Raw genomic sequence first — 26,421 nt, forward strand, 5'->3', positions numbered from 1 at the left:
AAAAACCCGTGGAGGAGTTTAAAAAACATGCATGACAATTATTTGTGTCGACTGGCCACACTAACCACCTGTCTGGAGCTTAAAATGAAGAGTTATATGTACCATTCTGAATCATGTCATTCAATAGATATTCCATGAAGTTTGCAAAATGCTCTTGCTCTGCTGTGAAGTTTGCAAAATGTTGCCAATTGTCAAAACATGCAATAGAGAGAATGCTAGGTGTATTTACTTCTTTAATTCTAGCGAGATCTATGCAAGCTGTTTGTTGCACGGCGCTGTTTTATTCAGGAAAATCATTTGTCTAGGAATGAGACATGCTCTAAACAAACCGTCAATGCCATGGTCTTGCCCATGACGTGTTCACCAAATCAATTTCAAATCAATATTATCTTTCCAATATTCATAACCCTGTAGGTTCATTTGAAATATAAATGAGTCTGAATAAATCAATTTAGTTTGAGTCAGCATATTTTTCTTTACGGGGGCAGGGTGAACTTATAATAAGAAGAATTAGGGTCAAGGGATTGTGTCCTGAGAAATATGCAAACTTTCTCATGTATGCGTTTGAACTACCCACTGGTGGTGCCGGGCAATGTTCCCAATGTTTGTCATTAAAAACTGCACGTGGAGAACTAGCTCCTGGTAAATAGTGATGAAAACAGCATCATAATTAAAAGAATTCAAATACAAGTCTTCAGTTTCAAATACAGTGTAGCTTTCTGATTCGGAGCACATGTGTGTTACGGTCTCCACATCCCACTCATCAGTGATGGCCCAAGAGTAATAATGTTGCCCATAGCTATTTTTAAAATATATGGTACTTGTAATGTTTCTATAGGACCAAAAATATCAAATGATACTCTATGCTACACAATTCCTTCAGAAACAGGAAATGCAGAAATGTTCACCAGGGACAGGTCTCTCTGCACCACATGCAAGGAAGAATGAGGCTTTTAACACCTCAGCTGCCAGTTCAGGAGCAGTGTGTTCTGGAAGGTAATGCCCAATCTGAATCAAGAAGAAAACTGTAACATATCCAAACCAAAAGAAGAGGGAAACAGTGAGATGGTAATCCAAATCTAGGACCAAGAAGGAATCAGATAAGTCTGTATCAGCCAAAGAAAAAATACACATACTTCACATAAGGAAGTGTGTGAAGTACGTGAAGAAAACTGATCAATGTCAACAAAGTAACCGGAGGCAGCCTGTGCAAAAACAGGGACCTCATGTGGTAAAGAAGAACTGATAGTCTCTGCCAAAGGTGGTTGGTAAGAAACAACTTCCTTATTGGAAACAGCAGTTGAGAACTGTAAACTCACATCTTGAGTGGGTTCTGTATTGGCAGTAGCAACAGGAACTAGTAGAAATTTAGCATCTGAAGTCCCTACCCGGAGAGAAGTAATACTTGTATTATTGCTTGTAGGGGGATCTCTTGCAGGGTACTGAGTGGAGGCAGGGAACTACACGGGAGCCCACATGGCCTACTGTGTAGGACTGGCCACATGGTTTAGATTAATTAGGTCAATCAAAACAAATCTTTTGCTTTTACATCCTAGCAAGCTAAGGCTTATTTACAGTTCTAGTACCTTCAATGCCAAGGACTGGCACCGGTGCTCGGTATGATGAGCCAAACGCCTCCTTGTCCCTAATCTTCTCACAAACTAAACCCCAACTTTAGGAGTCCAGCCAGAAGATGGAGTTGGTCTTTCACTTCATCAGTGGCAGAACGTTTGGTAGTTTAATTTGAGTGCTCGTCACAGAAGTCTTATAATCCCTGTAGGACAGCGAAACATTCATTGATGTCAAAAGGTGTGTCTGATGCCACTGTCAGGGTTATCGAGATCTAAAACGCACATCTGGATGCCAAAGAGAACCTCATAAGGGGTCCGGCCTCCCTAGGATCTTCTAGGCTGATTAATTAAAGTTCTCTGGATTGATTACACGTGATGGATCCAACTACAACCTGAACCTAATACTCTAGCTGTTAAGACGCCTTTAAATCATGGTTCTCCCTTTCCACTATTGAATTTCCTTTAGGATGACAGGGAGAGGAATAATGCATGGCAAAACCCAAGGTTCCATTGGTATCCCTGTAAGCCTTAGAGGCAAAGACTTACAAATCTTTAATCTTTATTAACAGTTCAAGAGTCAGCTGATCGCTGGGGCCACACCCATAGTAATCTAGAACATGAATCTACGACCAGTAGAATAGATTTAAACTTACCATCTGAGTTCAGCGGTCCGCAGTGATCTAAATTTACATACTGGAGTGTTTAGTTTGAAACTAAGAGGTCTGTTTTGGGTGGGCATGCTGCGGTGGAACCTTTAATTTCCTGAAAGATATCATAACTGAGGACATACCATTTCCTCTATTTGTACCGACCATGCCACAAATAGCATTTCTGAAGTAGGGAAACTTTGTCCGCAAGTGCAGACGATAACCCCTCATGTACTGCTATGATTAATTCTAGCTTGCGGTCCAACATCATCTCATATGCCGACGACACCCAGCTGATCCTCTCCCTCACCAAGGACTCCACCAAGGCCAACCTCCACTAAGGATCGCCGAATGGATTAAGAGCAGCTGCCTCAAACTCAATTCCGACAAGACGGAAGTCCTCATCTTCAGCTCCACCCCCTCCGCATAGGATGACTCCTGGTGGCCTGCCACTCTCGGAGCCGCTCCGACTCCCACCGACCACGCATGCAACCTAGGATTCATCTTGGACTCCTCATTATCCATGACCCAGCAAGTCAACGCCATCTCCTACTCCTGCTTCAACACCTTCTGCATGCTCCGAAAGATCTACAAATGGATACCGACCGAAACCAGAAGAACAGTCACCCAAGCCCTCGTAAGCAGCAAACTGGACTACGGCAGTGCCCTCTACGCAGGAACTACGCCCAAACTCCAGAAGAGGCTGCAACGCATCCAGAACGCCTCCACACGCCTCATCCTGGACACTCCCCGCCATTGCCATATCACAGACCACCTGAGAAACCTGCACTGGCTCCCAGTCAACAAGAGAGTCACCTTCAAACTCCTCTCCCACGCTCACAAAGCACTGCACAACACCGTACCAGAATACCTCAACAAATGGCTCTCCTTCTACTCCCCGACCCAGCATCTCCGCTCTGCCGACCTCGCAATAGTTCCACACGTCCGCAGAACTACAACCGGAGGTAGATCATTCTCGCACCTCACAGCCAAATCTTGAAACACTCTTCCCACCCACCTGCGCCTGACCAAAATCCTCCTAACCTTGAAGAAACTTCTCAAGACCTGGCTGTTCGGGCAGTAGCAGCACCTCCCCACCCCTTCGTCAGCACCTTGAGACCCTCACGTGTGGGTAGTACACTTTACAAATTCCTGATTGATTGACTGGCTGGGTATCACTCGATCACCCACCCCGGGAATGCGGGCCAAAGGAATGTTTTGGGCACCCAACAGACAGGAATACTTTGCTGGATATTTTTTAGGTATGGAAGCTCCACTGTGTGAAGCAGAGACAGCAGACATGGGGGGTCATTACGACCCTGGCGGAACAAGTCCGCCAGGGCCGTGGGACGCGGTGGCACCGCCGACAGGCTGGCTGTGCCCCGCGGGGCATTCTGACCGCGGCGGCTCAGCCGCGGTCAGAGAAGGGAAACCGGCGGTCTCCCGCCGGTTTCCCGCTGCCCCAAAGGAATCCTCCAAGCCGGCGCAGCATGCTGCGCCGGCATGGGGATTCCGACTCCCCCTCCCGCCATCCAGTTCCTGGCGGTTCTCCCGCCGGGAACCGGATGGCGGGAGGGGGAGTCGCGGGGCCCCTGGGGGCCCCTGCCGTGCCCATGCCTATGGCATGGGCACGGCAGGGGCCCCCGTAAGAGGGCCCCTAAAAGTATTTCAGTGTCTGCAAAGCAGACACTGAAATACGCGACGGGTGCAACTGCACCCGTCGCACCTTCCCACTCCGCCGGCTCTATTACGAGCCGGCGTCATCGTGGGAAGGGAGTTTTCCCCTGGGCTGGCGGGCGGTCTTGTGAAGACCGCCCGCCAGCCCAGGGGAAAACTCGGAATACCCTCTGCGGTCTTACGACCGCGGAGCGGTATTTCGGAGGGGGGAAGCCTGGCGGGCGGCCTCCGCCGCCCGCCAGGCTCGGAATGAGGGCCATGATGTCATTATCCACTTTTGTGTGAGAAAGAGTAATCCCAGCTACAACAGCAATCTGGACCACTGCTTTTGCGCCTTAAACAGCTAGTGAATTTCCCACAACACGTTGATGAAGCAATGTATGAATTACATGAGCCTGTGGCAAGCAATCTTTAATATGCTCCACCTTTCCTCAAAGCAGTTTATGATTGATAGTATTCCCTCTGGAGTCTCTGAATCCATTTAGGCACCAATAATGTAGATTTGCATTGTAAGACTGGACACAGTAATACGAATCATAAACTTTTAGTGTGGGGAATTCAGGATCCGTATTCTCCAGTGCCAGAATCTTTCAATGTAGCCAACTGGGTGGTAAAGTCCCCTAAGGACCATGTAAAAGATTTTTGTCTATAAAATAATCCACCTTTCATGACTCCACGTACTGCTGCGCAAGCGTCAGAACATTGCTGTTTAGTGCCAACCATGTGCTAAGCTCAACCATCAGTATTTATTATGTAATCATACTGATCAAGAGGCAAAATATTACTGCTCACAGGGTATTCTTGTTCGTATTAAAGGAATTATTGAGTTTGCAAAGTTGGGTCAAAGGCATAGGGGGTCATTACAAATCTGGCAGTCACTAGACCGCCAGATTCGTGGATGGTGGTCGGACCACCACCAATGCAGCGGTCCGAGCGCCACATTACAACCCTGGTGGTAGGGCCGCCAGGGAACCGCCAGCTCCACCAGGATCAGAGATCCCGGCGGGCTGGAGATAAGGGCGGTCCTAATCCGCCAGGGCAGTGCTGCAAGAAGCGCTGCCCTGGGGATTACAACCCCCTTCTCCACCAACGGTTTCATGGCGGTACCACCACCAAGAAAATGCTGGCGGAGAACAGGTGCAGAAGGTGTCTCTGGTTCCTGCATTTGGCATGGGCAGTGCAGGGGCCTCCCTGGCCAGCTTTGCAGACAGTGAACATTGCGAGGGTGCTGGTGCATCCTGTTGGCTACAGCATTGCCGCAGGCTCAATTACGAGCTGATGACAATGCTGTAGCCTGCTTCCCGCTAGGCAGGAGAGCGGAAACGCCAGTCAAGCGGGAAACTCTTAATGGGGCTGGCAGAGAGGTAGCCTGTGTCTGCCAAACTTGTAATGACCCCCCATAGTCTACATCAGTAGGTGTCAGGGAGGTGGCCCAATGTATCCATCTCCAATGTGAGGCTTTTGCGTTAGGACTCTTGCCATCCTCTAAGCTGGAACAGAGGTTACAACAATTAAGTGTTTCCCCTGAAAGGGGTCTGAAATGCAGTCAATATTTTATCAGTGGATGCAAAACACATTTCAGCTTTGGAATATAAATGCAACTAAAAACGAAGGCAAGCAGAGTCACAGAACAATGCAATGTAAAGTGGGAGAAAGCATGCCACTGACTGGTTATATTCTTTAAAAAATTGATAAAATACTAATTGAAGAATAAACTGTTGTTAAAGATAAGTTCAAAAAGCTTTAAGCCTTGGTTCAGAGAACAGACACAAGATCTGGAGCAACTTTCAAGTGCTTTCACAAACTTACACTGCAGCAAATTTCAAACCTAACCTCAGTTCTCTCCTATAACAGTTCAGATACATGAGTCCTTTGCCATGGAATTAAGTGAAAACAACTCCAGAAAATGTTTTTCAACTTATAAATAAAATGCCTTTATTTTTTAGTGGTGAGGCAAATACATCATAGGCAAACCTGAAATAATATTTCCTTATTTTTAGCAGTACAAGTCACTTCTGCGGCTTATCACAATGTGGCTGTTTGGAAACTAGACTGCAAATGCTACCCACAGAACTAATTATGTGACTAATAAGCAGCTGAAGACTGCCCCAACTTCTCTGCAAGAGTTTTTAATTCACATAAAATATTGCTTATGTGGTTTTCTCACTTAAATCCTTTGAGTATGTCTTTTACACTCCTTTGTCAGGCATGTTATCACATTTTACTCTCCTTTGTCCCATGCCTAGAAATGATAAAACTCACCACTGACTTAGGGAGTTCCAGCAGATCTAACACATAGTTAATGGAATCTAGATTGAACAGAAGGGTGAATACTGAGGCAAACTCTGGCTTTACGCTTTTCAACCCCAGGGGGGCTGCGAATGGTTACATTATAAACAATTTTGCAATTTATGAGTATCTTGCTTGCACACATACACAAGGATTGTTAAGTGTGGTGGGAGGCAGCTGGTGTGAAGAACTTAATGATCTTGAAGATGAGTTTCTGCAGAGGGATAGGCAGAGGGCTATGGGACTGGTTATTTATCAGAAGCTGACTTTTATGAATTGCTCAATAGCAGTATTGTACCAAGCTCTCCAATGCCATTCACAAGAAAAATATGTCTGAAAAGATCAAATGTAAATTCACATGACACTGATTTAATTATCTTTAGGAACAAGTGGTTTGCTTCTTGGTTCTATGGAAGTACATAGAAAGGTGGAGCACTCATATAGTCAAAGAGTTAGGAGGACAATCGAAGTTTTCCAAATAAAATATAACTCTAAAACCATAAACTATTCTGTGATATTGGATTTGTATTAGATTGTAGACATTGGAGTGTCCAGGGTGCATAGAAAGCTTAGAGAAATGTGACAGAAACATGTACATGTGAGCACACCATGACAGATAAGTTCCATTGGTTTATATGGCACATTGGCTCAGCTGTGTTGGAAATGGTTTGCATCACTCAGATCCACAATTGTGAGATAACATAATCAGTCCGATTAGGAGACCCAGGCTGTATTTACAAAAAAATGTTACTCCCTGGGAATGCACACGCAGGGACGAAGGTCTGTTGTTCTTAATAGGCCTCCAACCCTGCGTTCATAGGCATTTGCAAGAGGTCACAAAATGCCTCAGTCTTCCTAAATATTAATGAGTTAAGAAGTTTTACAACTGAAAAATGTACATTTAACAATCTGACTGGTTAGCATATTAGTGGTCAACTCACAAACATATCGCTGTGCAGAAACAAACCACCACGTCATTTTATATTAGGGCCTGTGTTCTCTCAGTGCTTAACGAGTCCATCTTTGCTGTGCAATCAGAGACAATATAAACATAGCGCCTTGAATTGTGGTTGTGATCAAATTAGCATATCCCCTCTACAGCTTCTTCCTACTATTGGAAAATCAGAACATAACTTGAATTATCCATCCATTGCTTTATCATGAAACATTTGGACAAAAATAGCTTTTTGTCTGAAACACAGGCAATGCCGTGTGGGCAGCTAATAAAGTTATTTCACCAGCAGTAACTCATCCCAACAATATTCCTCACAGGTCCAGTATCTTTTTTCTATGGACCAGCGTGATGTAACATCTTTTATCGTTAATGAACCAGCTGCAGAATCTATGCAAAAAATGACAGTTAATGATGTCAGGCCAGTAGACAATAACATTCTTTCACACATAGATAGTGGATACAGCGATTAGCAAAACACAAATAGAATACCAGAGGTATCGCAAAAGATAATTCATGGTACAGCAACATTCATACGTGTCCCATTATGTAAAAAAAATCTATCAGAAGTCCACTGCACTGGCAATATCATACTTAAAGTTTCAGCATATCCTTCCTTTAAAGGGAACCCTTTTGAATAATAAATGACACATTTTTTACCGTATTTTCATTGTTACGTCACGGTTATCCATGTAGAAGGAAATAATTGACATGGAAATTAACTTAAAATTTTCATTTTGTATATTCCAATAAAGTAAATAACAATATACATACTTGTACACTCACATGTTTAACATCAAGAATAAATCATTGGAAACAAGTACATCTCACAGCCAAACACATATATAACATCATGGAAACAATGTTTGGGACACTGACCACATACATTCATCGCAGTATGCAAATACTTTCCAGAGCCCAAACACTTCATCCTAGAAATGAAGACTCATTATCATATCCCCTTGCACACACAGCATCACTCAGACTCACACTCAATTAAACATTCCTCCTAACATCTGCCTTCAGATGTTGGGGGAAACTGTCAGTAATTGCTTAGAGGTGTTGGGGTACTGAATGTGAATGTTTAAACACAGCAGAGTGGTACAGCAAAAATGTGCAGCAGCCCAATTCCTTGATCCACTTTCTAGATATTTCTAAAACACAGCTATGATTATCACTCTGACACATGGTAATGTTGGCAGTACAGATATTAAATTTGTCCACCAGTACTATAGCAGTACTGCTAGTGGTTAACACAACTGGTGGTACAAACTACTGCTGCAAAATGTAGCATTCATCCTAGCTAGGCTACATTGCAGATAGTGGCTTACTGTACTTTCCATTTACCACCAGCAATTAAATTATTGCCCTTTCCAGAATTACACCATAAGATATCCTATGCAGAGACCTTTGCCATCAGGCCTTTGTTTGGTTGAAGCTAGCGATGTTCTCTGTCTGAAGAATCTTCTTACTAGTTCCATTTGCTGAGCAACATCGCTTCTGCTCCAACTCTGCCACTGCTCTCTTCAGGTCGGCAACCACAAGGTCAACATCTTCTTCTGTGGATCCTCTTCCCACGCTTAGACGCAGAGCATTGCAGGCAATGTCATATGGTATCCCGCTTTTCAGAAGGATTGGGGAAGGTCTACAAAACAAAATGTTCCTGAATAAAATTCATCACTGCATTCAGATGCATCAAGATCAATATGCTTAGAACTGTACAGAAAAACACTTGTTTCTTCAACATCATCCGTCTCTGTTTCTTCCAATAAAAGCGTCCACTAGAACACTGGAATGTTGGGAGCTACATTGAAAACAATGGAGTGGTCTGAGCTTCCAACGGCTGGTAGAAGCCCGAAGCTCCAATATTTCAATGTTGTCATTCACAGCTGTTGCTATAAACAAAGACCTCATTTCAATCCCCTTGGTGACTCATCATTCAAATGTACCTTGAAATGTTCACTTATTTTGTCGAAGTGTATATTCTGTAATAAGTGCAAAAATAGTTTTGTACTGCAATTGTAGTATATTAGTCATTTCTACCCCAAACAACTTGGTTTAAACCTTTTAAGGGACGCATCCTGCTTTCCTTCAAATAAACAATGTCTTTAAAGGAAAAGGACATGTCTAACAAATAACGCTAGACATCTTGCGAAGTGCTAGTTTTGCATATTCACAAAGGTCTATTCATTACAATCGTCCACCCCTTAACACAAGCCACTGATCCAATTGTATCCACACCAGACTGTGTAGACTTCTTGAAATCATTCATAACATCCTTGCATAACTCAGGACTTCCTCTTGTAATCAGGCAGGCTTACAACAGACAGTGCCGCAGAATCCCACAGAGCATGATTCTAAATGGAGAGAAAGCAAGGAACATTTTAAGATTTTAATGCATTACAGCCTGAAGCAAATATTTTATGGTCCAAGCATCTGGTCTTTTAGATTTCCACCTTTATAGAATAGTTGGAATCATTCCAGATTTAAATTTAGAAGCCAAACCTGTCAATACCAATTTCTCTGGAGTATAACAGTAGTTATTGAGAAGCTAATGACTCCACTCTATACTTGTGAGTCACAATTCTGGTCACTGACACATTACACTGAGGCTTAACCAAAGAACAAGGCTCCTGATCTTCGAGTGCCTCATAAAAATGCAAAACAAATTTTGATGATGGAATGGTGGAAGTAAGTTATCAGCTTGACTGTCCTCCTCTTCATATCTCTCCCAAGAGCAATAAAGCATCTGAATCGGGTCAGAATCTTAGCCAAATAGGTAATGGATTTTCTGCATAGACTTCTGGGCAGAAGGTTTTTAGGCATAACTAGAAAATAAAACTCCTTCATATAGGACTTAGGGCTTGATTACAACCTTGGCGGAATGGATACTCCATCACAAATGTGACGGATATCCCGCCCGCCCTATTACATGTTCCATTTTATACTATGGAACTTGTAAAACAGCGGGCGGTATATATGTTACATTTGTGACGGAGTATCCCATCCGCCAGGGTCGTAGTCAGGCCCATAATGTTTTTCCTGGCCAACAGCAAAATTATTCGGATTTAACAAGTCAAAGCAAAGGCCTGGGCCAAAGATGATGCCCGTAACACAGCAAGAGGCATTAAAGTAGCCAACATTACATTTCTCAATTGTGACACTGAGGCAGTAAATGAAGTCAAGACCGGCGCCTGGGCTGAAGACACAGACATTATAACAGGCTCTGGTGTTGTTACAGGCACATCACCGTAACAGGTGTGTCAGAGGGGTTTTTACCAAAAATTACCAACAAAGCCTGCTTAAAGGATTGCATTTGTGCTGTAAACAAGCAAGCTGTAGGGAAATCTTGCTTTTGAAAAGGCTCCAAAACAGAAATAAGTTTCCTTAAACCTCTTCTTACAATGAGATGACTTAAGTTGTTCCTTCTTGTGCTTCTTATGTTCCCTGTATGGAGAATAGTTCAAAGAATGAGAGTGATACAAGTCCTTTTTCTGGTTTGAGATGAACAAGTTACTTATCTTCGGTAACGCCTTATCTTGTAGAGACAATATTGAGTTGCAGATTCCTTACCTTAGAATTTCCCATAGGCGTCAGTCTGGATCCGGAGATTTTTCTCAAGCAGTACCCCTGCGCGCCGCATCCATCATCGGTGTTGTGCTCGCTGGATATGATGTCACAGGTCCTATATAGGCGCCACCCCAGCACGCAGACATCAGTTCTTTACTTTCTGTGCCAGCCTAGCGCTGAACCGAAGAAAGCTACCCCTCAGTCATTTTTTGACAGGTCTTTTCCAACTTTTTATAGAAGATTTTTGATTGTCTACACTACAGGTGCAACAAGGATGTCTTTGCACGAGACCAGGTTCAAACCCTGCGGATTCTGTCAACAGGCGATGTCCGTGATGGATCCGCACCTCGTGTGCCTATGGTGTCTAGAGTGTGACCACGACCCAAAGTCATGCTCTGAGTCCTGGGACATGAATGCGAGAGCTTTGAGGGAGCGGTCCTTAAAGCTGCTTGCGGACCAGCGCTCGCCTCCGAGTAGGTCTCGATCGAGGGTCGAGAGGAAGGTCCCAGGATCAATCGCAGAGCCCCTCTTCATCATCGGACCACTCCAAATCCTCGGTACGTTTAAGCTGAGGTACAAGAAGTCGAAGAACTTCACCCCGTCCGTCGGCCAATGAGATGAAGGAAAAGGAGCATTGTTGTTCTGGGCCTTTGTCCTCAGAGCCTGCGTCTGGGTCATTTCCATGTCTGCCCAATTATCCGGGAGCCGGAGCAACCCCTGCCCAACTCAAAGAGTTTTAGGAGGCCATGTACCTCAATTTTGGGCAGTCTGACACTGCCCGAGTGCTCGGACCACGCAGGGTCGGAAGGGGCATCTCAGGTTCCACATCAATGGCTTCAGCTCTAAGGAGCATCCATGGATCCATTCCTGGATCTGAACCGGTGTTGGTAGTACTACCTCAACCTTCCCCAACCAGTGTCAACCCCATATTCATTGCAGACACAGAGACAATTTCGACTTCGACAGGGGCCTTGCTCCCCATATCGGATCCTGATCCTTATTCTTATGAGGAATGGGAGGGGGTCGCTGGACACTCTAAATAATTTTATAAAAGTCTTTATTTGCATATTTAGCATTTTGAATTCTGTTTAAATAGTACCTTTTCTTAGCTTTGCTGATTTGTATATTCTGTTAAGTTTACGTAGGTGAAGTTGGTCTTGATTGCTTTGTTTTGAGACAGGTTATTTGCAGCTTTCTGATTAGTTATTTTTATCTTTTTTCAGTTCTATATGTTTCCAAGGTGAGTGTTTTCTTTTGTCCTGTTTTGTTGTTCTGAGTGGTGTTAGGCTATCAAAAGCTTTCTGTAGCAACTCGAAGTTTTTGAACTAAATGTATTTAGATCTGTGTTGGCTGTTAGTTGTGTTTATAAATATTCAAAATGTAGTTTGTTCCACAGTCGATAGGTGGATGAATGTAAGGTGGTCTTGGGTGTGTTGATTTGTGGTGTTTTATGTTGGAAAGCTATCAAATGGTGGTCTGACCATGTGACTGGAGAAATCCTTTGAAAAGTAACTAGTTTGGGATTTGCAAAAATGACATCTAGGATGTGTCAAGTGGCAAGTGTGGGATTGTGTACGATCTGAGGCAGGATCAGTGTGACTAGGCCACTGACGATAGTTTTTAGATGGGGCATATTAGGTTTGTCAACCCAAATGTTTAGGTCCCCAAGAATGCATGGGGTGGATTATTGTAATTGTAATTGTAATCGTATTTATATAGCGCTTACTACCCCTGACGAGGCGTCGAAGCGCTTTTCGATGAGTAGCACGCTACTCCGGTACCCAACAAGAATTAGTGATGGATTAGTATAATTTAATAAGGAGTACAGTTTTAGTATTATTATGAGTTAATTTGAGTTGCGGATATGAGAGTTTGTTAGTTAGATTGACTGGAGTAATGGAGGGGTGGAGGAGGAAAGAAATCCAGAAGTGATAATTGGGAGTTTATCCTTCATTTGCTCAATCCAAAGGCTTGAGATGAATAAAAGGGGGGCGGAGGGGAAAGAGGATGTGGAAGGGTTAGGGAGAGCATAGTAGCAGGGTGAGATGAATGCAGGAGAATTTAGTAGGGTTGTGTGGGAGGTCACAGAGGTAGAGTGAGGTTTGGTGAGTTAGATGTGGGGGTGGAGGGATGAGCTTAGGCAGAGATATTTAGGAGATGGAAGTGGTCGAAGGGATTTGGGATGAGTCCGAGTGAGAATGGAGGATAGTTTGATAGAGACATGACATAAGAGCGATGAGTAGATAAGTGTGATAAAAAGAGAGCAGAAATTCATAGAAACATGCCAGGCACAGAAACAACATATATACATATATATATATATTTATACACGCACACACACATGACTATACACACACATCTGCACATACAATACATAATTAGAAACATGGGTAAAAAATACTTAGTCGTCCATCCATCATCCTGGTAAAAAGGCGGGAACTCCCCCACCTACCTCGAGGGTGGACGGGGCGTGGCCCAGCGGGCGGAGCCCACAGGTGCTCCACAAAGGGAGAAACCCTCCACTCTGTGTCTCCAGCAGAGGAAGACAGAAACCGCGCGTCCCAGTCAGACACAGACCACGCTCCAGCACATCATCAGCTCACCTCCAGGAAGGATTCCAGATCCCCTCCGCCATGGGATCTCTGAGCGCACAGCCCCGCCCCGCCCCATCCCTGCTAAGCCCAAGAGCCAGGGTGGGCCGTCCTTTCCAGAAGGTGAGCTTCAAACACGGCATCTGCCGCGTCCACATTGTACACTAGGGTACGTGATGGGCCACGGGGGCAAAAACGTCTTCAGCAACCTTGTGTGCCCCCGGCAATGTCATTGCCACTAGTGCGTCCCCGCGGAGATGTCCTCGCGTCCCTGCGCATCAACGACGCACCACGCGAGTCGGCGGCAAACGCAGTGGGGTCGCCTTGGAAAGCTGTCCATCATTCTGGCAAGAGGTGGGAATTCCCCTACCTACTTCGAGGGTTGACAGAGCGTGGCTCAGCGGGCGGAGCTTACAGGTGCTTCATAAAGGGAGAAACTTCTACTCTGTGTCTCCAGGAGAGGAAGATAGAAACCGCGCGTCACAGTCAGATACAGATTACGCTCCAGTACATCATCAGTTCACCTCCAGGAAGGATTCTGGATCTTCCTCTGCTATGGGATCTCTGAGCGCACAGCCTTGCTTTATCTTTGCCAAGCCCGAGAGTTAGGGTGGCTTGTCCTTTCCAGAAGCTGAGCTTCGACTGCGGCACCTGCTACGTTTATATTGGTAAGTGCTTCCTTTGAGGTTTAGTTTCTGTAAAATGAGCATCGTGGCCTACACAACCGGAGTATTTTCTACGAGTATGTCAGTAAGCGTTACCTAGCATGTTTTATATACACTGTTTATATTGTACATTAGGGGTACGTGATGGGCCACGGGGTAAACGTCTCCAGCAACCTTGTGTGCCTTTGGCAATGTTATTGTTACTAGTGCGTCTTTGTGGAGATGTCCTCGTGCTTCTGCGCATCAACAACACACCACCGGAATCGGCGGTAAAAACGCAGTGGGCTCGTTTTGGAAAGCTGTCCGTCATCCTGGCAAGAGGCGGGAATTCCTTACCTACTTCGAGGGTGGACGGGGCGTGGCTCAGCGGGCGGAGCTTACAGGTGCTTCATAAAGGGAGAACCTTCTACTCTGTGTCTCCAGGAGAGGAAGATAGAACCCGCGCGTCACAGTCAGATACAGACCACGCTCCAGCACACCATCAGTTCACCTCCAGGAAGGAATCCAGATCTTCCTCTGCTATGGGATCTCTGAGCGCACAGCCGTGCTTCATCCTTGCCAAGCCCAAGAGCCAGGGTGGCTTGTCCTTTCCAGAGGCTGAGCTTCGACTGCGGCACCTGCTACGTTTATATTGGTAAGTGCTTCCTGTTGAGGTTTAGTTTCTGTAAAATGAGCATCGTGGCCTACACAACCGGAGTATTTTCTACGAGTATGTCAGTAAGCGTTACCTAGCATGTTTTATACACTCTGTTTATATTGTACACTAGGGGTACGTGATGGGCCACAGGGTAAACGTCTCCAGCAACCTTGTGTGCCTTTGGCAATGTTATTGTTACTAGTGCGTCTTTGTGGAGATGTCCTCGTGCTTCGGCGCATCAACAACGCACCACCGGAATCGGTGGTAAAGGCAGGGGGTCGTTTTGGAAAGCTGTCCATCATCCTGGTAAAAGACGGGAATTCCTTTACCTACTTCGAGGGTGGACGGGGCGTGGCTCAGCGGGCGGAGCTTACAGGTGCTTCATAAAGGGAGAACCTTCTACTCTGTGCCTCCAGGAGAGGAAGATAGAACCCGCGCGTCACAGTCAGATACAGATTACGCTCTAGTACATCATCAGTTCACCTCCAGGAAGGATTCTGGATCTTTTTGCTATGGGATCTCTGAGCGCACAGCCTTGCTTTATCTTTGCCAAGCCCGAGAGTTAGGGTGGCTTGTCCTTTCCAGAAGCTGAGCTTCAACTGGGGCACCTGCTACGTTTATATTGGTAAGTGTTTCCTGTTGAGGTTTAGTTTCTGTAAACATGAGCATCGTGACCGAACCAACCGGAGTATTTTCTACGAGTATGTCAGTAAGCGTTACCTAGCATGTTTTATACGCCCCGTTTATATTGTACACTAGGGGTACCTGATGGGCCACGGGGTAAACGTCTCCAGCAACCTTGTGTGCCTTTGGCAATGTTATTGTTACTAGTGTGTCTCTGTGGAGATGTCCTCGTGCTTCTGTGCATCAACAACGCACCACCGGAATCGGCGGTAAACGCAGTGGGGTCGTTTTGGAAAGCTGTCTGTCATCCTGGTAAAAAGCGGGAATTCCTTTACCTACATTCGAGGGTGGACGGGGCGTGGCTCAGCGGGCGGAGCTTACAGGTGCTTCATAAAGGGAGAACCTTCTACTCTGTGTCTCCAGGAGAGGAAGATAGAACCCGCGTGTCACAGTCAGATACAGATTACGCTCTAGTACATCATCAGTTCACCTCCAGGAAGGATTCTGGATCTTTTTTTGCTATGGGATCTCTGAGCGCACAGCCTTGCTTTATCTTTGCCAAGCCCGAGAGTTAGGGTGGCTTGTCCTTTCCAGAAGCTGAGCTTCAACTGGGGCACCTGCTACGTTTATATTGGTAAGAGTTTCCTGTTGAGGTTTAGATTCTGTAAAAAAATGAGCATCGTGACCGAACCAACCGGAGTATTTTCTACGAGTATGTCAGTAAGCGTTACCTAGCATGTTTTATACGCCCCATTTATATTGTTCACTAGGGGTACCTGACGGGCCACGGGGTAAACGTCTCCAGCAACCTTGTGTGCCTTTGGCAATGTTATTGTTACTAGTGTGTCTCTGTGGAGATGTCCTCGTGCTTCTGTGCATCAACAACGCACCACCGGAATCGGCGGTAAAACGCAGTGGGGTCGTTTTGGAAAGCTGTCCGTCATCCTGGTAAAAGGCGGGAATTCCTTTACCTACTTCGAGGGTGGACGGGGCGTGGCTCAGCGGGCGGAGCTTACAGGTGCTTCATAAAGGGAGAACCTTCTACTCTGTGTCTCCAGGAGAGGGAGATAGAACCTGCGCGTCACAGTCAGATACAGATTACGCTCTAGTACATCATCAGTTCACCTCCAGGAAGGATTCTAGATCTTTTTCTGCTATGGGATCTCTGGGCGCACAGCCTTGCTTTAGTTTCCAAAGAAACTATAAATCAATAGAAATATACATATAATCTGAAAAAATAATTATCCCCATAGGCATATGCAGTTCATAGTTGTTTGAAAAAGGTGGTTATGAAGGAAAGAGCCAACTCTTGAGTAGTTTCCTGAAAACAAGAAAGTTATCTGTGGCTCTTATAGTTGGGGGTAATGAATTCCATAGTTTGGCTGCTTGGACGGAGAAGGATGTACCACCTACAGTCTTTTTCTTGTATGGTGGTGTTCTAAGGCGGGGTGCCAGTCTTGAGCGGAGGGTTCTTTGTTGGATGTATTTGGTAATTTTCTTTCTGATGAAAAGCGGTCCTGTTCCATGTATAGCTTTGTGGGTGATACAAAGCAGCTTGAAAGTGCATCTTCTGGCAACGGGTAGCCAGTGTAGTGCTCTCAAGGCAGGGGAGATGTGGGCTTGCGGCTTTATATGTAGTAGTAGCCTGGCTGCGGAATTCTGGATACGTTGTAGTTTTTTCATAACAGATAGAGATGATCCATGGTAGAGGCTATTGGCATAATCCAGTTTGGATAATACAAGTGAGATAGTAGCTTGCACCTTGTGTGGAAATCCGAGGTGAGGGAAAATGCGTCGTAAAGTCTTTATAGTGTTATAAGGTTTGAAACTGTGTCTAGAAATGTGCCTGGGCATGTTGCATTGCTAGGTGGTGGTCTGTAAAGAAGGAGGAAGTTACAGGAGGAAGTTGGTGTAGAGTTGCATCTGGTAATGAGGGCCTCACAACCTTGTATGGAAATACCATCTGTTTTGCAGAGATTTATTGTTTATATGTATACTACAGCTAGTCCACCTCCTATTTTGCCTGTACAAATTTGTGTGATAGATTGATACCTGGAGGAACAGCTTCATGCAACACTAGAGTCAAATCATATCCCAACCATGATTCAGTTATGAAGAGTAAGTCAGTGTGTGTGACAGTAATTGGGGTGAAGATGTGGTGCTTGTTTTTAGAGAGTGGTCAAGCATTTAATAATAGGCAGTTTAGAGATTGTGTTTTGGTGGCGGTGTGGCTTTTTTTTGTAGAAGAGTGAGCAGTATATCTTGAACTTGTAGAAGATGTGTCATTAGTGCTGGTAGTAACTGTACGAGGGTCACAGCAGTGTGATTTTTTTATATTGTGTTTCTCGTCCAGTAGGCTCAGAAGGCATTTTGGTGGATCTGTGTGTGTATCGGTGGTGGAGATGGCAGTTAGGAGTAATATGGTGAGTTGTGTTGTTTTTGTAGAATAGCCTTGTTTAATAGACATAGGGATGCAAAGTTGTGAAGAGTGGAATGTTGTTTATTTTGTTTGCTTCTTTTAAGGTGAAAGGAGTATGGGTTAGGATCGCCGATGGAGCATCTGGATCATATTCTAAGGCTCTAAATTTTGCAATGGATGACAAGCGGGTGAATGAGAGATTTGTTGTTGGTGAAGATAGAAAATTTGGGAGTAAAGATCGGTTAGGATGTGTGCTATTTATATAGGTATAAGGGACAGAGTGGGTGTATGTTTCTAATTTGAGATGGAAAGAATTATGAAAGTGCGTGTGATTTTGATGTGCTGGTGTGTGTGTTTTTTGAGGAGTAGTGAGATATAGATGTAGTGTTTTTCTGAGAAGGATATGTATGTAAAGTACTGCTGGTGAGTGGTATTTAAATTATACAGGAGGTGGTGATGTGTTTTGGGGAAGAGTATATGTGTTGTGTAAGAGGGAATGGACAAGAGTTATGAGTGTTTGTGTTATATTTGATCACAAGAAGAGGTAATATGTGGGGCGGAGTGGAGTGTAAGGATTGTTTGATTGTGTGATTTTGGTTAATAGGAGAAGGGTGTTGGTGGATGATATAATGGAACGGTGATTATAGGTTTTGTGTGATGAAAATGGGTGCGTTAAGAGAAAACAGAGGATAGAGCTGGTGTTTTATATGAATAGGGAGTGTATGTCTGGATGCATTAAAGTTAATTATAATGTGGCTTTGTGTTGTGTAGGTGACGTGTGATTTATTAGTGGTATATGACAGAGTTGTATTTTGTTTGATAATGAAGATGCCATAGTACTGTAGTTGGGGAGGAAGGGTGTATAGGCGTGGTTTGCGGGGTTTTGTAGTGGTTATTGAGACATTGAAATCTGTATGAAGTTTGTTCGTGGTACGTAAGTAGAATGCCTTTGGTGATATATGTTTGTGGATGTCTTAAGATGGTTGTGGGTAAATGGCAAAATGAGCAGCATTTCTGGCCCTAGGGCTGACCCAGTTCGAAAAGGCCAAAACAGGCAACTAACCTTGTTCTTTCTGCCCTGAGCCTTGACGCTTGGGCTGAGATACCTTGAACCCTAGGCCTAAACAGCCCTATTGGCCAATGGAACCCTAGCTAACCAATCAGAGTGCTAGTCCTAAACCCTAGAGCAAATGGGAGACCTGGCCCTATTAACCAATCACAGCCCTATCCCTATCAGGCAATCCAAAACCAAATCTTAAACCTTAAGTCCAATCGAAAGCCTATCCCGATCAGCTAGTCAGAACTCAAACCCTAGCAACCAATCAGAAACCCTAGTCCTAACAGCCAATCAGAACTTAAGAACGTAAACCCTATGCCCTCAGTCCAATAGAAACCCTAGCCCTAGCAATCAATCAGAGCACAAGATGCAACAACCAGTAAAAACCTACATAAGGGGCAAGAGAACTTAAGGACAGGCCGTTGGGGCAGGGTGGTGCTCTTCAATTCAGAATCTCTTTGGATACAGAGAGGCTCAATACACACTTTGTATCTTCCTGATTCTACTCCTCAAGTAAGGCCCAATTCTGAAGCTACTGAAAAACTGCTTTTCGTACACTTAAACTAATCACTTTTACAAGCAAAAAACAAGTGCTACATACACTTTAAAACCATAAAGCACGTTAAGCAGTCTCCTAAACACACTCTGGCTAGCCACTGATGTGTATTTTGCCTTTTCTAAACCTTGTAAGAAGGGTTGGAGGGCCTAGTACAGTATATGGAAAAAAACTAGAAGGGAAATTTATATAATCACTGCAGCGCAGAAGTCAAGGGGTACATTTAAATAGTCCCAGGTGGGGGGAAAAGCACTTTTAAACATTACAAGAATACACAAACTCTGTGTTCTTCTTTGTCTTTGTCTCTTGCTCACTAGGCTGTTTAGGGCACAGAGAAGCTGGGCTCACATGACAGAGATGGTTGTATTGGGGAGCTCTCTGTTGAAGAGCCAGTGATGGTGTGAGTAGGGCTCCAATTTGCCTGCAGATAGAGGGCCAATCAGCAAGCACAGGCTGCTGGGTCAGAGAGCTGAGAGGTGCTCTTCAGTTCAGAATTTTCTTGGATACAGACAGGCTCAATCCACACTTTGTAGCTTCCTGACTCTACCCTTCAGGTACGCCCGACTTCTGAAGCTCATGAAATACTACTTTTCACTCGCTTAAACTAATCACTTTTACAAGCCAAACACCAGTGCTACACATACTTTATAAAAGAGAGCGGAGAAAGAAAAAGAGAGAGAGAGAGTGTCTGTTTGTCTCTCTCTCTCTACACACACACACACACACACACACACATATATATATATATATAATGTCACTTGCCCAGTGTACATCTGTTTGTGGCATGTTCCGCTGCAGATTCACATGCTGTGCATACGTCTGCCATCTAGTGTTGGGCTCGGAGTGTTACAAGTTGTTTTTCTTCGAAGTGTTGTAATTTAGTAGCGATTAGATTAAGCATTAGCAGAAGACATCTTGTATTTAGCAACTATTGTGAACATTTCGCAGAATCTATTTTGTATTCATGGCAGCCATTATCTCTGCCACATGCTGCTATGTGCTCGCCATGTGCTCTGTCCTACCTTCCTGTTAACTACTCTTGAAAATCTGTTTAGTGACAAGTTATATTTAGCATCTCCCACTTTGCACATGCCCAGTAAGGTCTGCAGATGTTAGTAATTAGTAACCAACAGTAATGTGTCTACTAGTCCTTGAAAACTGTTAGCCCCTCCTACCTGTCGACTGTGCATTTCCATATGACCTTATATGTATATAAGTCTTGCTTCTATAATTGTACCACCTTCTTTTAGCCCCTGCGTGGGTATAAAAGGACAATGCTCTCTTAGTTCAGTGTGCTACTTCAAACATTACCGAAGGGTGCTGTGTGAACTGTGGTACCACTCATGAGGTTTAATAAACTTTGTCTTTTATTTCAGTTTCTGTGCCAACTTCTTCCTATATGGACTGAGGACTTTGTGCAGAGAAGGGCGAACCCCTTTCACTAGTAAGCCTTGCTGAGGCTTACTTCGACAAATTGCCGACCGAACAGTGACTCATTGGTTACTCGGACGCACGACGGATTGGTCGCAACAAAGGATTTGGATCTCACTGCGGCTAATCAATCCATGCCTGAGGAGACCCAAGTCTTGGCAACCACAGCGTTTTTCCCTTCTTTCTGATTTGACCATCCAGGTGGCGCCGGTCTTCGACTGAGATCCTTTTTGTTCATTCGTCGTGCAGTGGCCATTTGGTCGATTTTAGAACTTGGCAGTTGGAACCTGGACGCCCTGTGATTGATAAGAGCCGTTTTACAGCACTTGCTGTGGGTTTTGATGCCTTTGTTTCACCACTTACTGTGGCTCGTGTGTTTTGGGTGACTAGTCAATTTGTGTCCTTTGAATTGATATATAAATTACAATTTATATAGGCAGGTAATGAGAAGAATTTTCTCCAATTTAATTTTGATTTGAACGGCACCTTAAGTGCTACTTTGATTATAATACTGCATATTCTGCACTATTTTTGGCATGCCTGTTTTTAGCACAGTTCGTAGGATGTGTTTCTTTTGTAATGGTACCAATTTGAGACTAGAAGAATCGCAACCTGCACCCCCAGAGGGGACGCCAAATAGAGATATGTATGTTAAACATGGTCTTTCTTCTATAATGTACAGCACATTATGGAATAAATACACTCTTGCGGATCCTGAGTTACGTTGGCCTATGCATGGTTCATTTGATTTGCGAAAGATTGAGTATGTGGAACAAGGTATGTGTAAGCGAAGGTCTAGGCAAGATATGTTTGACTGCGTATGAATGTGGGAGAAAGAAGTGCGTGGACAAGTGAATCGTGAGCAAGCCTTGCTTGAGAAAGAGCAGTGGAAGAATGTATATGTAAAAGCATTGGAAATGAGAAAGAAAGAAATAAACTATTTAAAGGAGATAGAAGAGAAATAACGTAAATTACAGGTAAATGGCCAATACACTGTTCGGCAACCTCTCTATTCTATCCTTAATAAACTGCACGATGATTTTTTTGTTACTAGATCACCCTCCACCTACGTATGTTGTTCCTTCTGCCCCTCATGAGTTAGCTGAGGTCTCCGGTACAGAGCAACAGAAGATACAAGACAGTCGCTCTATGTTGCCTGCTGACCGTGCGTCTGAGCTTCGGTCTACTGCTAGTAAAACAATTTGTAGCGTTATCTCTGCTTCTGAACTTTTAGACAACATGAAAGGGTGGACGGAAAAGGAGCAGCTATATTTTACTGAGGCATTTGGCACAGAAGTTATTGAACTATTTCGGAAATATTCTGATGAGTTAGAGCCCGATGATGTAGCAGCTGATCATAAGCAAATGCATGATGGTCTTTTTGTTTTCTCCGAGGTGGCTGATGCAATCAGGCGTTTGGTGAAATTATGTGTTGTGACAGTCCGTTTGCAAGAGGAGAAAAGGCCCGTGGACGTAGTTGCAAGGACATCTCAGACCGGCGGGGTGCAAGCTTCCATCTTCGGAACAGATAAGACTATGATAGTTCACGCGAAACCAATGCAGGAGGCCGCACCTTTGTATATTCCTCCTATAGGATCGGGTAAAAGTGATGATAAAACTTCTGTTGATGCTAAGGGTTATTTTATTTATAATTGGGTGTATACTCCTTGGAATAGGGCAGATGTAATGGCACTTAAAACAGCATTACCTGACCTGCAGGAAAATCCAGCCGCCTTTCATGAGGAAGTTGAGGGAGCAATTAGTTCTTGTACTATGACTTTGGCTGACATTGATTTATTTTTCGGATTGATATTACCGCCAGATATGTGGAGAACTGTTCGTAAAGTTGATGATCGTGTAGTTATTGGAGCATCATGGAAAGAATTAGAACAGATGGACGGGGATAGGGAACATGCGAAAAAGCCGTTTCAGTTGATTCTAGGTCTTCCTTCAGCCATATTAGTTAAGTTAAAAATGATTATTCCCCCTAAAAAGATAGATTGGACTGTTTTAGCGTCATGTAAGCAAAAGGCAGATGAATCGGTCTCTGATTTCTTTACACGCTTTGAAGAAGCATTTCATGATTTTAGCGGCCAGTTATTGTCAGATGATACGGGCAGACATTGTTCGTCCATAAATATGTCGCAAATCTGTTACCAGGAATAGCTAGTCGTCTAAAAGCTAGTGAAAGTTCATGGACTACCTCTACTCCGGTTTCTCTTTTGACTATGGGTCAGTATTATGAATGTCAGGAATTAGAAGCAAAAGGTTGCGAGGATAAAAAGATTAAAGAATTGCGGGTCGGCCCATTATCTCTGGCATAGGTTCCCCTACAGAGCAGATCTCGAAATACATTGATTCTTACCTACAACCACTTGTACACAACTTACCTTCTTACATTCAGGATTCCAGACATCTACTGTGTTTACTAGAGGATATAGACTGGACAGATGAGTGTATGTTTGTGACACTGGATGTTAGTTCTCTATATACATCCATCCCTCTAGAAAAAGGCTTGGAAATGCTTTCGTTGGCACTCTCGGACCGAGATGCCACCTTGTTCGAACATACCCAAATGCTCGTGGACTTCACCCGTCTGGTTCTTGACAACAACGTTTTTTTACACAATGGTCAATGGTACCAGCAATGTCAGGGGGTGGCCATGGGAGCTAAATTTTCAGCTTCATTTGCCAACCTGTACATGGGACAATTCGAAAAACGACACCTCTGGTCTCACTGCCCCGCGTACATTACCTCACATATTCTTTTCTGGGGCAGGTACATTGATGACATTTTGACAATTTAGACAGGCGACATTGATAAACTTAAACTACTTCTAGACCACCTTAATACCAATGACTTCAACCTAGAGTTCACCCACAAGAGTGACAAACTTCAGATCGAATTCCTTGATCTGTTACTATCTGTCACTGGAAACAAAATATCATCCCGACTATACAGAAAACCCACAGCCTGTAATTCAATTCTTCATGCACATAGTGCTCACCCCAGATCCCAAATCCAATCCATACCATATGGGGAGATGGTGCGTCTACGTCGTAACTGTAGCGATGACACTATCTTCACACAAGAACTTGATGACCTTACACAACGATTTATTGCCAGGGGCTACTCTCCAGAATTGATTTCTAAGGCTAATAAACGAATTACTGCCAAACAACGACAACAATTGCTTATCAGAGGTCATAACAGGAAGACTAACGTGACTAAAAGGAAGGCTATCCCCTTTATCACTAAATTTAGCCCTGCCAGTATGTCAATTTATCGGATCCTGAAAAAACACTGGCATCTTTTACGTTTGGACGACAACCTAGCCACTGTAATTCATAAGACTCCGTCCATTGTACATAGTCGGGGGAAAACTTTGAGAAATCGCTTATGCCCTAGTTTTCTGGCCCCGCCTATCAGAACTGCTCAACATAACTGGTTCCCCAACGCACCTATAGGCTTTTACAAATGTGGTTGCTGCATCTCATGTGCAATGGCCCTCAACAAAACCTTGACTTTCTCATACAACACTGGGGTCATTCATCCCATTAGACAATTTATTAACTGCAACACCAAATACACGGTGTACTGTATAATCTGTGTCTGTGGTTTAATATATGTGGGCAGTACAATCCGTCCCTTGAAAGAACGTATAAAGGAACACATCAGGGCCATCAGAAACCAGAATCAACATTACCCTCTTGCTACACATTTCAATCGAGAACACGGAGAGGGTGATATTCGCAACATAAGATTTTTTGGCATCTCACATGTCACTACTGCACCAAGGTTTGGTAATAGGACTCTGGACCTACGTAAATGTGAGGCCAGATGGATACTGAAACTGAGAGCGGTAGAGATGGGCCTTAATGTGGACAAGGAATTATATGTTTTTCTCAACTAACACAGTCACGATGACATACAATTTGTCATTCATATGCATTATTGTGCCTCTCCCCCTTTTTCTGTCCATTTATTCTTCTCATATCATGTTGACTTGAATACCTGTTAATAATACTCTGTTGTTTATGTCCATTCATTCTTCTCATATCATGTTGACTTGAATACCTGTTAATAATACTCTGTTGTTTACCCTAATCTTGTCAAATCCTTTTTATAACAATTGTTACTAGTAAGATGGATTCTTACTTGATTGTTAACTCTGCTCAAATGCATATCACGGATTACCTTGTATATGTTCCAATTTTATAACAATTGTTACTACAAAGATGGATTCTTACTTGATTGTTAACTTTGCTCAAATGCATATTACGGATTACCTTGTATATGTTCCACTTATGTATTTGTATTTTTACTTTATTTACTACTGTTCTTCGCCCTTTTTCTATCCCTTTCTTCTCTCCCCTTTTGTTTGTCTTTTGCACTTCTTTTCAGCTTAAACACTCAATAAATACTTAGGACATCGGCCCGTCTGGGACCGTGTCCGTTCTTCACATAAGTGTAATATTTATTTGTATCTTTACTTTTGCTACTGTTCTTCCCCCGCTTTCTATCCCTTTCCTCTCTCCCCTTTTGCTTGTTTCTTGCACTTTTTCCAGCTCAAACATTCGATTAATACTTAGAACAACGGCCCGTCTGGGACTGTGTCCTTTTTTCACTTTTCATTAACGCGTATGACTCCATTTACGTGCTTTAACTATTCTTATCTAATCAGTTATTTGACTTGCTCTCGTCTGACTTAGTATCCACACACAATATGGCTCCTCCAGTTTACCGATCCCTCGCTTATCCCTCTGTCTGATGTGACGACCTTGGTCCTTTCTTTATTTCGGTATCCGTTTCTAGTCACGTGCCTCACAGCTGCACATGACTTAAACAGACTGACTTTGCTACCTCTAGCTACAGAGGAGAAGACGCCGACACACGGGCGGACTGCAGCATACTTACTCACGGTGAGCTGGAACCTCAGACTTTGTGTATCGGTTACGGCGCTTGATTGACATCTGTTGTGTGACCTACTTTATCGACATTTCGCTCGTATTGGCTTTTTAATCTGCTATTATACGGAGGTATCTTTTTGTAGTGTGAGAACGCCGCTTAACATAAATCGGCAACAACTCACAGTTTTCCAAACACGCGTGCGCTTTTCTTTGGTGCCAGGCGCGTTGTTAATTCCATTACATTTAATAATACCGATAACGTTTAAAGACTGCTCCGTCTAGAAGTAGGGGCGTAGATGCCCCTTTACGGTTAGTTTGTTGTTTTCACTGCCTCCTAGGGAGGCTAAACTCCGGTTTCATTTCACATTTACGTTTTTATTAAACTCTCTTTTCCTCTTTTCTTACCGTACTTTTTTAGGTTACCTCATTAGCATTTATCTGGTAGCCATACAGCTACCCCTTATGGTCACACTTAAATTCTCTCTTTTTTTGGGGGACTCGTACATTTGCACCTTAACCGGTTCAACTAACCAAATGTCAATGTACTTCCCTGGCTTAATAAAACTGGTACTTAACTGGGACAATTGAAATAGACAGTAAGATTTATGCATTCCCCTTTTTTGGCTTATTCTACTATTCCCATAGAGACATACGTTTGGACCTACCGGGGTTCTCTTTGATTGACAGCTTCACATGCCTTTTGGATTATTTATGTCACAGACTGACGAAGATATTGAAGAGGTACTTTAACGCTCAATTTTTTCTTGGTTACGTCATATTCCTTTTCTGTAAATTTGGAACTCTTTGTTTTACTCAACATGACTC

At 43.8% G+C, this 26,421-nt stretch overlaps 1 protein-coding gene across 2 annotated transcripts in view; it reads right to left on the bottom strand.

Annotated features, from left to right (window-relative positions):
• Nucleotides 1-5,802: 5,802 nt before the first annotated feature.
• SCLY (selenocysteine lyase) overlaps nucleotides 5,803-26,421 on the bottom strand; it is a 201,795-nt gene continuing 181,176 nt past the window's right edge. For both annotated transcript variants that reach the window (XM_069213881.1, XM_069213883.1), the window contains exon 13: nucleotides 5,803-8,781. In XM_069213881.1, coding sequence (XP_069069982.1) covers nucleotides 8,553-8,781 — 229 coding nt within the window. In that variant the 3' untranslated portion in view covers nucleotides 5,803-8,552. The remainder of the gene's footprint in view (nucleotides 8,782-26,421) is intronic.

This window comes from Pleurodeles waltl, chromosome 11 (assembly GCF_031143425.1).
Source record: "Pleurodeles waltl isolate 20211129_DDA chromosome 11, aPleWal1.hap1.20221129, whole genome shotgun sequence".
Classification (NCBI taxonomy): Eukaryota; Metazoa; Chordata; class Amphibia; order Caudata; family Salamandridae; genus Pleurodeles; species Pleurodeles waltl.